The 14,706-nt window shown below is 42.1% G+C and overlaps 1 protein-coding gene across 1 annotated transcript in view; it reads left to right on the top strand.

Annotated features, from left to right (window-relative positions):
• Positions 1-9,186: 9,186 nt before the first annotated feature.
• LOC124775624 (brachyurin-like) overlaps positions 9,187-14,706 on the top strand; it is a 97,826-nt gene continuing 92,306 nt past the window's right edge. Inside the window, exon 1 of the mRNA XM_047250453.1 lies at positions 9,187-9,256. Coding sequence (XP_047106409.1) covers positions 9,187-9,256 — 70 coding nt within the window. The remainder of the gene's footprint in view (positions 9,257-14,706) is intronic.

Raw genomic sequence — 14,706 nt, 5'->3', positions numbered from 1 at the left:
GCTAAATGAGTGACCTGATGACGTTCAAGAATAGTGACTCCATGATTTTTGTTGTTTCGAATTAGAGCATGCAGTACTCCTACGCCAGACTTCTGAACTTTGCCTGTTGACTGCAAATGTCGCATGATGGTAAAATGGTAGTCTATCACAGATATCAGTAGTCGAGACTTCGTTAATGTGGAAAATCATTAATGCCAGAACGATCTTTGTTGAAAGAAGAATATCTTTTTCTGGCGTATTTTTCCCAAAAGCACTCGCTCCACACACATTTCAAATCTTTCTAGTTGCCTCCTCTGCATTCACCCCTCTGTTATACCAAAAGTAAACGTTGTGTTGCAGATGTTACACCTTTTTCCACTTGCGACTCAATTTTACAATGCTTAACCGTAGTTCATGATTTTCAAGTATGCAAAATCCAATACTTAACTGCAAGATGATAACTAGAACTTCAAATTAGAAATCTCTGATCTAAGATAGCTGCATCTTCATGCCATAATATGTTTACCTTGCTACGGTATCTCTTACTGCTATTGAGAAGTTGCTCTTTGTAGTAGCATTCAACATGAGAAAACTAGTTGTGACTTTGCCTGATATTGCTCGTACCTTAGATACTTGGGCTACGCACGGCTGTTTAAAAAGAATAGGTTGATGTAGTCATAGGGTCGAGCCCCGCACGTCTGCTTTCACGCCCCACAGTTAATTCGCTGCAAATAATATCCTGTAGCTTAGACCGTGCAGCCTAATAGTGGATGCATTGGCGAGAACTGAGAGTTAATAGAATACACAGAAGTACAAAATAAAAATTAAACGAATGATATAATAACAAGGCTTCTATTTTAAAGTCTGTAATTGACGTAGACGACAAAGAATTAAAGCAAGTAATGCGTGTTTTAGAAAGGACATCTCAGAAAATGAGAAGTGGTCCTACGATAGTAAAGTTACTCTAAGAGCATTACGAGAATGGTAGCAAAATCCTCAAATTAAATAATGATCAAGGATACACGAAAACTAAGTCCATTTCGTAATCTCAATTACGAGCAGTAACCTGCTGAAAAGTGTTCAGAGTTCAGCTTGACGATTCACAATTAAGACAACGATACAAAGAATAGTAGGTCATACTCTGTCTGTTCTCAGTTCCTTAAATCAAGCAACAAAAGTTACAGTCCTACTCTGGAGCACCCTCAGATTTGTTGAAATATAAACTCCCTTCAGAAGTTAAAGTACATTAGCACTGTTTACCACCCAGAATCAATCTCCTATATGACCAAAACACGCATGTTACTTCAGGCAGGTGTGCCTTCTTCAAGAACTCGACCTTAAAGTGTCCAGAATTGCTCCCTTGAGCTCTTCATTCGTGAAGGCCCAGTCTCCACTTGACTCCCGTAGTGTTCCCCTACTGTCTGCTTTTCCATTGACTGAAGGCCGTCCTCGCCAAAAATACACCGTTCTTATGTGCTACAGACATGATTTGACTCGACTTGACCACTTTCAGGACTAAACTAATATATTACAACATTATTTTAGTAAAGAAATGGTACAGACATTTTTAAACAATTATTCAGAGTTATTTGGTTCTCTGCTCAACTGTAGTATCCGGTAACACATACGGCTGACCACTTTTAAATTAGCACAGTTTTTTAATAGTGCTTGAGTGAGCCTTTGAATAAAGTTACTGGTAAAATAGTAAACGGTTCGATAAATAAATACATAAGTATGGCAACATATGAGGTTCTGATGTTGTGTTCCTTTGCTGTGTAAATGTGGGGAATACGATATTCTGATAACATTTGTAGGATAAAAAGATGTACAAAAGACGTAATTAATCAAGAAATAACATAGATGCAAATAAATGACTTTCAGAGACGATAGCTATAGTTCGTTTGTTGAAGTCACATGAAGTGATTAAAAGTTATTTCTATAGCTTTAAAGATATTGAATTATTGTCGTATCATTTACTGTGCCTCATTTTTCTGAGATCACAGATTTATTCAGATTTGCATTAATATTTGACTGGAAGTTATTGTCGACTCTCAAAGAGATGTAACTTAGCGATCTTGAAGATTGTCTGTTACTCCACCATTTCTTGGAGCATCTCCTTCGCTGAGGCCATGCGAGTAACAACCGTCCAAATTCCCAGATTCAGGATTATCCCCATTTCCACGGACGCAGCTAGTTTTCGTACCTAGACTCGCTCTTACCGGTCACCTATCCGGAATCCGAAACTGCCGCGGCGCGCCCTGAGTCCTTGGTCCGTTAGTGTTCAGCAGTACAACAAATTCAGGTCTTCTCACACCAGTTCTAGGCGGCCAATTAGTTAAAAGCATGGATATATTCGGAACACCAGTTGTCATGAATGTGATAAAAATACAAAAATAAAAAAGGATGAGATCAGTAGATGACGAAACACTGTAATTATAAGTACACTTGTTCATCACCCTGCGTCAGCAGGAACAGCTGAAGGAACAAACAATCAGTCCTGCAGTTATATAGTGTGAGTCATTAACTATTGCCACCTAGAATAACTCCGAAAGTATGATAGTAGCTGAAAAATTTGTGGGACAAATGTTCCATGGGACAACGGAGGCCATAATATGACGTTGGTTTTTTGTTGCTAGGTGGGGTAGCATCAGAGATATGAAGATCAACTTTGCTTTTTCAAATGGGATGCTGTAGTTTGGTACTTATTTTCTTACAGCGGCTATCGAGACGAATCCAAAGACGTGTAACAGTATGGTCTTTGAAGGGCAATGGAGGTCAAAATGGTGGCATGAACGTCCATTTACGGAAGGTCTTCTAAGTGATGACCATTGGTACAATGCAATGCTGCAATCTTCTTATCATGGATTAAGTAGTATTCCTTACCATTTCGGCACTTACCGAAGCACATGCTCTGACAATTCTCGCTCGTATATCGTGTAAATAGTAAATATTCGCCGAATACGGCGTATCCATCTAACGTTCCATTGACATGTAAACACCATTCGACGGTTTCGCAATAGAACACTAATAGGAACGGTAGGACTAGTATCGTCGAATCAAGCGAATGTGAATGATGTATTCCTTCGAAGAACAAGTCAATATGCTTCTCATTTACGGAGAATGCCAACGAAATGCAGTGAGAGCTAGAGACTTCTACTCTGAAAGATATCCTCAACGTACTCACCCCACACGTCGTACATTTAAATATGTGTATGATAAAATGAGAACAACTGGACCTTTAACGCACCGGAAACATGTCCGGCAAAGAAAAGTTACTACCGAGGAAAAGGAAATTGGTACTCTTGCCACTGTGGTTCGAGATCCTTGTGTTAGTTCACGTCAAATGTCAAGGCAATCTGGCATGAGCCAGAGTAGTGTTGTTCGTGTTCTGCACCGACATAAATATAATCCTTACCATATCAGTGTCCACCAAAAATTAACTGCTACGGATTGTATGCGTCGCATTGAATTCTGCCGATGAGCTCAACTTCAGATTCAGAGAGATGACACATTTAATAATTTGATTTTATTTACTGGCGAGGCTACATTCACGCACCAAGGAAATGTTAATTTGCATAACATGCATTACTGGGCAACTGCGGCAAGTTGCACACCAGAAACCGTGGTTGTTGAATGTATGGTGTGGGATTCTGGAGGACGGAATTGGCTCTGAGCACTATGCGACTTAACTTCTGAGGTCATCAGTCGCCTAGAACTTAGAACTAATTAAACCTAACTAACCTAAGGACATCACACACATCCATGCCCGAGGCAGGATTCGAACCTGCGACCGTAGCGGTCACACGGTTCCAGACTGAAGCGCCTTTAACCGCACGGCCACACCGGCCGGCGGAGGACGGAATTATAGGCCCCTATTTCATCGAAAGAAATCTTAATGGTAGGAAGTACACCACATTCCTGCAAGAAATATTAGGTCTGTTATTGGAAGAAATACCTTTCGCAACAAGAAACAGAATGTGGTATCAACACGATGGGTGCACGGCACATTTTTCGCTGATGGCTAGAAATGAGTTGCAGAGACAGTTCCCAAATCGTTGGATTGGACGCGGAGGAGATGAGTCGTGGCAGGCTTCGCCAAACTTGACACCTCTGGATTTTTTCTTCTGGGATTCGTTCCTGTGCCCTTTCCGATGCTGACTGCTTTGTGCTCTCTTATGACCGGCATCAACGCAAGTTCAGCCCAAAAGTAACTCATACAACCGATTCTGTTCAATCCTCTAACAAGGATGGAAGTTCTCTGACATCACGTCATCCTACCCACAATGGTGTAAAGAATTTCTGTCACAGATCTGGCAGTTACCAGCCGTCCCTACAACGGTGCAACTAGAGATAAGTCGACTTCAGCAAGGAAAAGAGATAATGATGCATCTATATGTACACTGAATAGTCGCAAACGAGTGTTAACATTGAACATTTTCTGATGTGACATGGTTCATAAGATTTAGCTTGCAAATAAATTTCAATTTCTGCGGTACCGTTATGAGCAGACTAAGCAATGTTTCAAGTAGGGTCACCAAGTTTCAAGCTACGATTCAGCACTATTTGTTGCCTTCTATGATGCATATCTTTCCACACAACTGCACAATTCTAACCCGAATGAAAAATGCTCCTATCGTAGCACAAAAATAGGCGAGTATGTCCTGGGCAGAGTTGGGGATGTAAAGGAAGGTATCAATCCTTTCGACTTTTCTGGAGGCTACAAAGACATTTAAATTAAAACATCTTGACGTAATCGCGCTTTTTTACTTGTTAGTATTAGTACACATGTCCTGTAATATAATACATTTCTTCAAGTAAAGAAACATGATACACGATCTCATTTCGTACAACGTGGTACATGCCATTACGTCAATCAACATGGCATCTGTCATGAAGCATAGTATGACACTATGTGTCGTTAAAGTTTAGGCTGCATGCATCCCAACTCTGCAATACTCCCTGTTCTAGATGCATCCCACTCTTTAGAAGCATACAAGTTTCTCTCTATTTGGACTTAACCCCTCGCTATATATGTAACAGAGGGTGCATCTACGTAAGCTCTCTGTGGTGGGAAGTATGGTTAACTCGCAAAAAAGCGTGAATACGTCAAGACGTCTTGATTGAAATGCCTTTGAAACTACTAGGTAAGTCAAAAAGCTATTTCCCTTCTTCTACACCCCTGACTCTGCCCAGAACACATTCGCCTTTTTTGTGCTACCATAGGACCATATTTCATTCTTGTTTCCAACGTTTACTCTACCATTGTTTTGACATTAGAACGCCATAACTTGGGGAACTACATAGATTTTTGCTCATTCGAGCAACGACTGGTACTGTATAGGTCTTTTTATTGTCTTTCGAACCATGTTGCTTATATCGTGGCAACGGATAAAGCTTTCACAAAACAACAGAAGACCATTAATTACACGCATTTGTCTACCTTCTTGCAAAATTTGAACCGATTCGCACTGTTTGAAACACGGAAGTCGCGTGTGTGAAACCTCACAAAAGCGTGTTTTAAACACGCAGAACCCGAATGAAGCTTGATTTTTGAAAGCGAGTTTCCAATTTCATCGTAATGATTCATTTTTTATTTATTTGATTGACTTTCAAGCGTCTCCGCGCATTCAGTTCACTTAACAACGAATTTTCCCTGCTACACTTAACTCGACATTAAACCATGGTATCTCGACAACAGTTAACAATTATTGGATAAAAAATTCGTTTTGACCGTAGTGTGTTGGGCTCCTTGATGTTCATGTTGCATAATAATGACCTTTTTTGCGGATGATGCAGCTATTTGTAATGAAGTACTATACCACAGAGTCTGCATAGCTATTCAATCGCATATTCATAAGATTTAAAAGTTGTGCAAAGATTGGCAACTTGCTGTAACGTTCTGAAATGAGTAGCTGCAGACTTCAAAAAACGAGAAAAACTTGAAGGAGTCACTGTTGGAATCATTCAACTCATACAAATACCTGGTTCTAACACTTTGCAGAGATGCGAAATGGAGCGATTACATAGGCTAAGTAGGTGGTAGACTTCGTTTTATTGATGGAATACTCAGGAAAAGCAATCAGTCTACAAACATAATTGCTTAAAAATCACTCGTCCGACCCATTCTAGTATACTGCACAGGTGAGTCACACCCATACCAAATAGGACTAACAGGGGATGTCGAACGTGTACAGAGGAGGGCAGCACAAATGGTTACAGGTTTGTTTGGCACGTGGGAGAGTGTCACAGAAATGCTGAAGAAAATGGACAAGGCGAATCTTTCAGACAAACGTAAACTTTCCCTAGAATGCCTGCTTACAAATTTTCAGGAACCTTTTTTGAATGACGAGTCTAAGAATATATTACAAACCCCTTTGTATCACTACACGCACCGCTTGGTGGCTAGCGGAGTATATATGTAGATGTAGAAAATTGCTAATTACTAAGCAGGAGAGGGCGCTAGGGCATGACGAATGATGAACAGTACCGCCCTCTAGAAGGAAACCGTGCATACTATAACTGCGGGTGCATGGCACAGTGCATATTAGACCGCAGTCTGTGTAACAAAGTATGACTGAATAAATGGTCTCTAGCATGGAAACTGTGCATTTCCAGTCATAAGTTCATTAGACGTTTTTTGTTCCGTAACCTTTCATCGATCAACCCCTAGAGTTTGTGGAAAAAATCACCCTGTATATTAAACCTGGAAAGCTGAAAATTGGTATGTAGCCTCAGTTTCATATAAAGCCATTAAATATGTGACACCAATGAGCTATCTCTATTAGTTTTCAAGTTATTTACTAAAAACCAAACTTGGAATGAAGAAGAGGTTGGTCATGGGTAGATTAGTTAGCATTTGCATCTGTAATAGAAAGTTCTAAGTACAGCAGTCGATTACATTCATGCAATAATACAGCTGCACCAAGGTTCAAGACTGTATTGTAAATAACAACGGTTACAAGGAACGTTAAACGGGCAGTTCAGAGGTCATGTTCTATTACCGTTTCCATCCTAAAAATTCTAGTCGGCAATGATGTCGAGCAAAACCGTTTTCAGTAACTAGGGCAAACTTAGCACCATTTACATAAAAATTAAGAAGACTGTAAATTGTTAAATGACAGAGCTATTAACTAATGTGTCCGAGAAAGGGGCCATTTAAATAATGCTGCCTGTGCCTAGGGTGGTTAATAGCAGATGTTCCATTTGGCGGTCCGCTGCACCCCTACGTAAACAAGCCACCCTAGATAGAGAGACACTATTCGCACTGATATATCAGACTGTCCGAATCAGTCGAATGCCTATGTGCATTGTGCGTCAGATGATGTCAGAGCTGGGTAGATTTGAATGTGTTTTGTGTAAAACACTCATGAGGACTGTACACCGTCCTGGATCGCTTAGATTTCACGGCAGTAATTGTCTGTGTGCCGTCCGTATTGTTGACAAAACTGAGTGGGAAGTACAGAGAGCGTTAAACTTTTGGCGATTAGAAGTTATTGCGATAGACCATTTTACCTGGAGAGGTCACCTCTGAATTGTTAATAATGCTGTTTCTGATAGGAATATTAGTTATAATACTAAGACTTTTTTGTCCGTGTGAACTTTTGCAGATTATATACATTAATAAGTTAAAGCTAAACTTTTATTTATATTCATCATTCTTGATCCTGCATAGTAAATAGCTAGTAGGAACATTTTCTTTCGGTGAGCACAAAGAGTAATGTGGAATTCCAGAGTGGAAATTATGGTCAGTATGTTCTCCATCGCTTTCTAGCTGCATCAAAAATAGTCTAAGGCTCTTGTGGATGGCGAAGTTTGGTGGAAAGCTGACACAGTCTTTTCATTATAACATAATGAAGTAATGATCAATTAGTTATGACGCATTTCCCCACAATCCATTACTCATGTCCGATCGCCACAAACAACTGCTGAAATGAAGCAAGAGTAAAATCCATAGGCGAAGGGAGGCTGCAACATCTCTCATCGATTGGAAACATCATGTCATACACTGAGGTGATGGAAGTCGTGGGATACCTCGCAGTATCGTGTCGGACCTCCTTTTGTTGGCGTAGTGCAACAAATCGACGTGGCGTGGACTCGACAAGTCCCCTACGGAAATACTGAGCCATGCTGACTCTGTATCCTTTCACAATTGCATATGTGTTGCCAGTGCAGGGTTTTGGGCAGGAACTGACCTCTCAATTATGTCCCGTGAATGTTCGATGGGAGACATGTCGGTCGATCCGCGTGGCCAAATAATTCGCTCGAACTACCCAGAACGTTCTTCAAACCAACGACAAATAATTGTGGCCCGGTGACATGGTGTATTGTCATCCATAAAAATTCCATCGTTGTTTGGCTGCAGATGGTTTCCAAGTAGTCAAACATAATCTTTTCGAGTCAATGATCGGGTCGGTATTCCAGAAGACCCATTCCATTCCACGCAAACACAGCCCACACCATTATGGAGCCACCACCATCAGCTTGTACACTGCCCTGTTGACAACTTGGGTCCATAGCTTCGAGGGGTTTGCACCACACTCAGACGCTACCATCAACTCCTACCAACTGAAACTGGGACTCATCTGATCACACCACGGTTTCCCAGTGGTGTAGGGTCAAACCAATATCGTGACGAGCCCAAGAGATACGCTGCATGCGATGTCGTGCTGTTAGCAAAGGCCCTCGCGCCGGTCGTCTGCTGCCGTAGCCCATTAACGCAAATTTCGCCGCTCTGCCCTAAAGGATACGTTCCTCTTACGTGCCACATTAATTTTTGTGGTTATTTCATACAGTTTTCCATGTCCGATAGCTCTGATAACTCTACGCAAACACCGCTGCTCTCGGTCGTTAATTGATGGCCGTCGGCCACGCGATTGCCCGTGGTGAGAAGTAATGTCTGAGGTTTGGTACTCTCGGCACACTCTTGAGGCTGTGGATCTCGGAATATTGAATTCCCTAATGCGTCTAGCCCCAACTACCTTTCCGCGGTTGAAGTCAGTTAATTCCTGTCGTAAGTGTATAATCACGTCGGAAACCTTTTCACGTGAATCACCTGTGTACAAATAACAGCTCCACCAATGCTGCCCTTTTATACCTTGTGTACGCGATACCGCCGCCATCTGTAGAAGCGCGTATCGCTGTCCCACGACTTCTGTCTCGTCAGTGTACATCGCCGACAGAGCGGCATGCCTCCACTCGCCGGTCACCATGAGACATGGACTCTCTAGCACAGATCTGGAGCAGCAAGGATTGATGGACCAGTATATGTACACCCGATGTTAGTAAAGCCTTCGGGCTTATTTATCATGACGTTCACTTGCGTAAGTTAAATAAATATAGAATAGAGCCCAACGAAAAGGGTTGACCTGCATATACCTTGACGGGCGCCAACAGGTCACAGAAGTAAAATACAAAGACAGTGAAACACAGAATTTCTAGATATACAATAATGAGAAAAAAAAGTGTGGCGGTCCGTAAGTGTCACTTCTGATGTCTGCCATTTTTACTATGTGTAAAGGAGTTGTGCGAAAAACTAATTGACGGAACCAAGGTACTACTTGCAGATGACACTAATTATCAAATTAGATCAAACAGCGAAGGAAATCTGCAGGAAATTTCAGCATCGGTAAAGCATAGTTTAGCTCAGACCCAACGGGCTCATCACAAATTCTGAAAAAGCCGGCCGGGGTGGCCGAGCGGTTCTAGTTGCTACAGTCTGGAAGCGCGTGACGCTACGGTTGCAGGTTCGAATTCTGCTTCGGGCATGGATGTGTGTGATGTCCTTAGGTTAGTTGAGTTTAAGTAGTTCTAAGTTGTAGGGGACTGATGACCTCAGAAGTTAAGACCCATAGTGCTTAGAGCCATTTTCGAAAAAAAATTATGACACTTAACTTCCGCACCACACAAAACCTCCATCCTGCAGATCCTGTTATCGTTGAGGAAGAAATTGCCTCAAATGTGAGTGCATATAATTCAACACGATTTGCGGTGGGAGATGCAGCTTAACAATCCAGGTGGAAAGCTCAATAAACTTAGATACGGTGTTAGAAATATCATTCAAAGTACAAGCTGCTCGTCACTGGTGAAAATATACGGTGGCTGTCAACAGTCGCAAGTGATGTGCGGAAATCTTTGGGGAATACTACAATTTAAAAAAAATCTCTGCATATTATAACCTGTCGTTGAGAACAAATGGCACATCAACAACAACACGTTAACATTAGTGCTACGAAACTGATATAGGTACCATAAGCTATTATTGCTTCTAAGCATGAAAGATATTACATTAATACAACAAAAGTAATTTTTAAGTTAAGAGCGTAAGGGTAATATCTATCATTTATCGAAATAAACCGTCCAAATAGTAACAGGCTTTCCCGTCGTATTATTTCTCAGAACTTCACACACTTGTCTTGTTTCGTATTTAGGCACGAGCTAAATGTCACATCAAAATGAAATTAATTTATTGTCAAAAGGGGTTATGGGGTTTGCTGAGCAGCTGTGAGTTACTACAATTCCAAGCTGAGCGGCTTTATTCATTTAACTGCGTTTTTACTTTCCCTATAATACATTTTTAATTTATCTAACCAACAATGTCTTAAATTCTGACTGTAATCATTATCTGTCAAAGGTAATCAACATACTGGAAATTTAGAAATTTGCGGTAAAACGAAGGACAACACACACATTAATGCCCAAGGGGGGACTCGAACCTCAGACGGGGTGAGCCGTGGGGACCGTGGTAATACGCCTCAGCCCGCGCGGCTACCACGCGCGGCTCAACATACTGGATAAAGCGTCGCAACAACCTATTTTATTTCTTCACATATCGCTTCCCTGTAGCCATTTTTTGGCTCCAAAATATAGATTGCGAGGGGACGCTACCGCCATCAGAAAGCCTATAGAGTGGTTAGGTTGGGTTGTTTGTCGAGGAGACCAGAGAGCGAGGTCTTCGGTCTCGTCGGATTAGGGAAGGATTGGGAAGGATGTCGGACGTGCTCTTTCAAAAGAACCATCCCGCCATTTGCCTGAAGCGACTTAGGGAAACCACGGGATACATAAATCAGGATGGCCGGACACGGTATTGAACTGTCGTCCTCCCGAATGTGAATCCAGTGTGCTAACCACTGCGCCACCTCGCTCGGTGCCTATAAAGGACTGTGTGTGGTATGAAGGTTCGAAGTTGAAAGAGAAAGATAATAGTGACTGCATTGCGTAATTAATCTGCGTGGTGAAACTTCGTGGCAGATTAAAACTGTGCGCCGGAACCAGAATCGAAATCGGGACCTTTGGCTTTGGCTTTGGAAGGTAGGAGACAAGCTATTGGCGGAAGTAAGGCTGTGAGGACGGTGCGTGAGTCGTGCTTGGGTAGCTCAGATGGTAGAGCACTTGCCCGCGAAGGGCAAAGGTCCCGAGTTCGAGTCTCGATCCGGCACCCGGTTTTAATCTGTCAGGAAGATTCATATCAGCAGACACAGCGCTGCAGTGTGAAAATTTCAGTATGCGTGGTGTTTTTGGATAATACTTATAAATGGTCAGCATGTAGACATGTGTAAGGTACCTTAATTGTAAACCTACCAATACATTTAGCATCATAGCGAGTTATGGCAGATATAATCTTTGGAACTTGCAGAAACCTGTATCTATGCTATCAGATCAAAGGTATCCATGCCCCTATTAGTGAACACCCTACGCCTTTATGACGGCTTCAGCTCAGCTGGGATCACTTTCAGGTGGTGTCTGAATGTCTGTGCAGGAATGGCAGCCCATTCTTCCTCAACAGCCGAAACCAGGGAAGACTGAAAGACAGCAAGTCATAAAGGCTTCCCTCCTTTCCTTTTTATGGACTTCTGTCATTAGTTCGTACGCACTGAATGTACGAATAACTTCAGGGTGACAATTATTGAACTATATGAAAAAATGTAGATTAGTTGCACACTATGGCGTGCACACATTTTATTCAACACGTAAGCTTCACTAAAGATATTCAGATTTAGGGTATATCGTGTTCAATATGCCTGCCATCATTGACGATGATGCGCAGGCAAATAGCAAAATTTTGCATGACCCGCTGAAGTGTAGGAACATCGTTGCTGTCGATGACCTTCTGAGTGACTGTTTTAGCTCAGCAACGGTTTTGGGGTTATTGCTGTACGCGTTGCCTTTAATATCAACACACAAATAGAAATCGAATGTGCTCAGATCTGGAGAATATGGCGGCCAATCGAGGTCAATGCCAGTGGCCTCTGGGTACGCCATAGCCTGAATGTGGTCCCCAAAGTGCTCCTCCAGAACATCAAACACTCTCCTGCTTCGACGGGGTCGAGCTCCGTCTTGCATGAACCACGTCTTATCGAAATAAGGGTCACTTTGGATAATGAGGATGAAATGAATTTCTATAACCTTCACGTACCGTTCGGTAGCCACCGTGCAAGCAAGGAATATCATTCAGTGACTGGACATTCCACGCCACACAGTCACCAGTTGAGGGCGAAGAGACTTCTCGACCGCGAAATGCAGATTCTCAGTCTCGCAAATGAGCCGATTTTGCTTATGAAAGTGGGTTTCGTTGCTAAACCAAGCCATGCGCATACGCATACTAAATCCCACCATACCCTGCAGCCAACCGTGCAGTTTGAACGTCGTAAACGCATACTGTTCAGAAGTTACGTGCAGGTGCAGTGCGAGGGGCATTACGGTAACCGGTCGCTGCTTTCGCATCTCTGGGGTGGCTAGCAGAAGACCCGTGCTGATAGGGAGACGGCCGGCACAGAGCATAGAAGTAAGAAGAGGTGCCTTTCCCGCGGCGACGGACCGAGGAGCGTGTGTCTGGAATCCCCAGTTGCAGGGAACATAAAGCGCCTAAACTAGCACCAGTCGCGCTGTTGATTTCTCGGTGTTTACTTGTTTAGTTTTCAAGTTGACTGTAACTTGTCCATTTTACAATTGCCGGCGGCAGAACGCAGAACTGAACTTTGTTTATGTACAGATGGGACCAAAGGCTTCCGACAATAGTCGACGTACACGACTGTCGCCAGCGGTTCGACATTTTAAAGTCACGTGATAGTCGTAGTTCATTACTACTTCTGCGTATTCTTAGCGTTTGCTGAAATGGATAAGCATTGCGCAAATATTCGTTATCGGACCATACGCTCAGATAGAAAAGAGTTGACAAATAATTTAGCTCAGTTTTGTCGAAAAGAAGATACAAAGTTTACAATCAGAACTCAGTTTGATTACACAGATGAGCCAAAACATTATGACCAGTGGCCACCGCGAGTCTGAGAGCCACCTGGTGGTGTTGCGGGAACTTGAAGTAGTAAGCAAAGAATGTAAGCGGAAGAGAGACGAATCACTTATCTTTCTGCTTGATACTGCTATATTAAATACGCACCCATTGCCCATAAAATACAGATTACGTCCGCAGGCAAAGCATCACGTACTGGATACACGCGTTATGTCCGATGCGAGCATGCGCGGAACTGAAAGACCGGCGTAGCATCCCGGTAGCCGCAAACACGCGAGGCAATTGTAAAACCAAATCCAGCCGAGAAATTAACTACAGTACGGCACATGAAGGTAGGGGAACATCTGTACAGAACCCAAATAAGCAATCGCCGATATAACTGACAGTTTAGAATATCTTTACACATTGACAGTGTCATAAACAGCTATATTTACGCGTGAACTAATACACAACATTTGTACAAGGAGGTAAAAAGTAAAATATAGGATCAAGCTAATTACAAAATATCGGTAAAAGATCGACAGCTTCAAAAAGGCAGATGTGTTCAGCATGGAACCACGTCTTATAAAACAACAAAAAGCGGAGTTGCCATCTTAAAGTGCAATAAAATTAAGAAAATTGTGAAAAAGAACACCGTCCTTGCACTCACCATGCTATGTTACAACGTAAAATCATACGTATCAATTGTACAAAGAGTTAAAAATAGGTTGCCAACCGTGAACGAAAATAGTAACCAGTGTACTAGCATAAAAAACAGAGACTGAAGGACAGACACTTTAAACCAGACAGAGCCTATACCCTAACGTACAATACAGTTTTACAAGACAAAAACGGACTAGCAAGTCATTAGAGCAATACGCTTAAGCAAAATACGAACTATGTTTTGTGTTTGTCTGACTGTTAAAACTCCTTCTTCTCAGGAAAAGGTGAATGTAACTAGCTGAAATTTATGTAGGGTACTAAAGTCTAAGGTTCCTTGGCAGTGTAAAAAGTTTATGCTTCCATGTCAATGCAATCAACAGATACGGCCATTTATGTCACATATTATTTTGATACTCGCAAACTCTCTCACCGAAGCCTACAGAAGACCTACATAAAGGGTGGTTAGAACCAACCTGGAAGGCTTGTAAGAGTGTTACAGGGTAGGTTTTGCTGAGAAATAATAGTTAAGAAGAAATCTGATGCATTGTGCTGTTTGCGATTTGATTAGCATCGAAACTGACCAATCATTACGTTGCGCATGAAAATTCAAGCGGTGCGCCAGAGACTGTGTCGTCAAATGTGGTCATTTGGTTTCCTACAATCGATCAAGAGATCGGACCAAAAATTGGACATGGAGCGTGTAACACCCCAAATATCGAACCCCTAATGAAAGCCCTTTGGTAGTAAAAGAAATAGCAAAATTAGTTACCCTACATTGACGGGAGCTACTGACAACAAAATTAACACAATTGCTAGTTTGACTAACAAGAATACTATGT

The sequence above is a fragment of the Schistocerca piceifrons genome, chromosome 2, assembly GCF_021461385.2.
Source record: "Schistocerca piceifrons isolate TAMUIC-IGC-003096 chromosome 2, iqSchPice1.1, whole genome shotgun sequence".
In the NCBI taxonomy this organism is placed as follows: domain Eukaryota; kingdom Metazoa; phylum Arthropoda; class Insecta; order Orthoptera; family Acrididae; genus Schistocerca; species Schistocerca piceifrons.
Note: the sequence above shows the minus strand (reverse complement) of the source record. Positions and strands in the feature narration are given on the sequence as shown.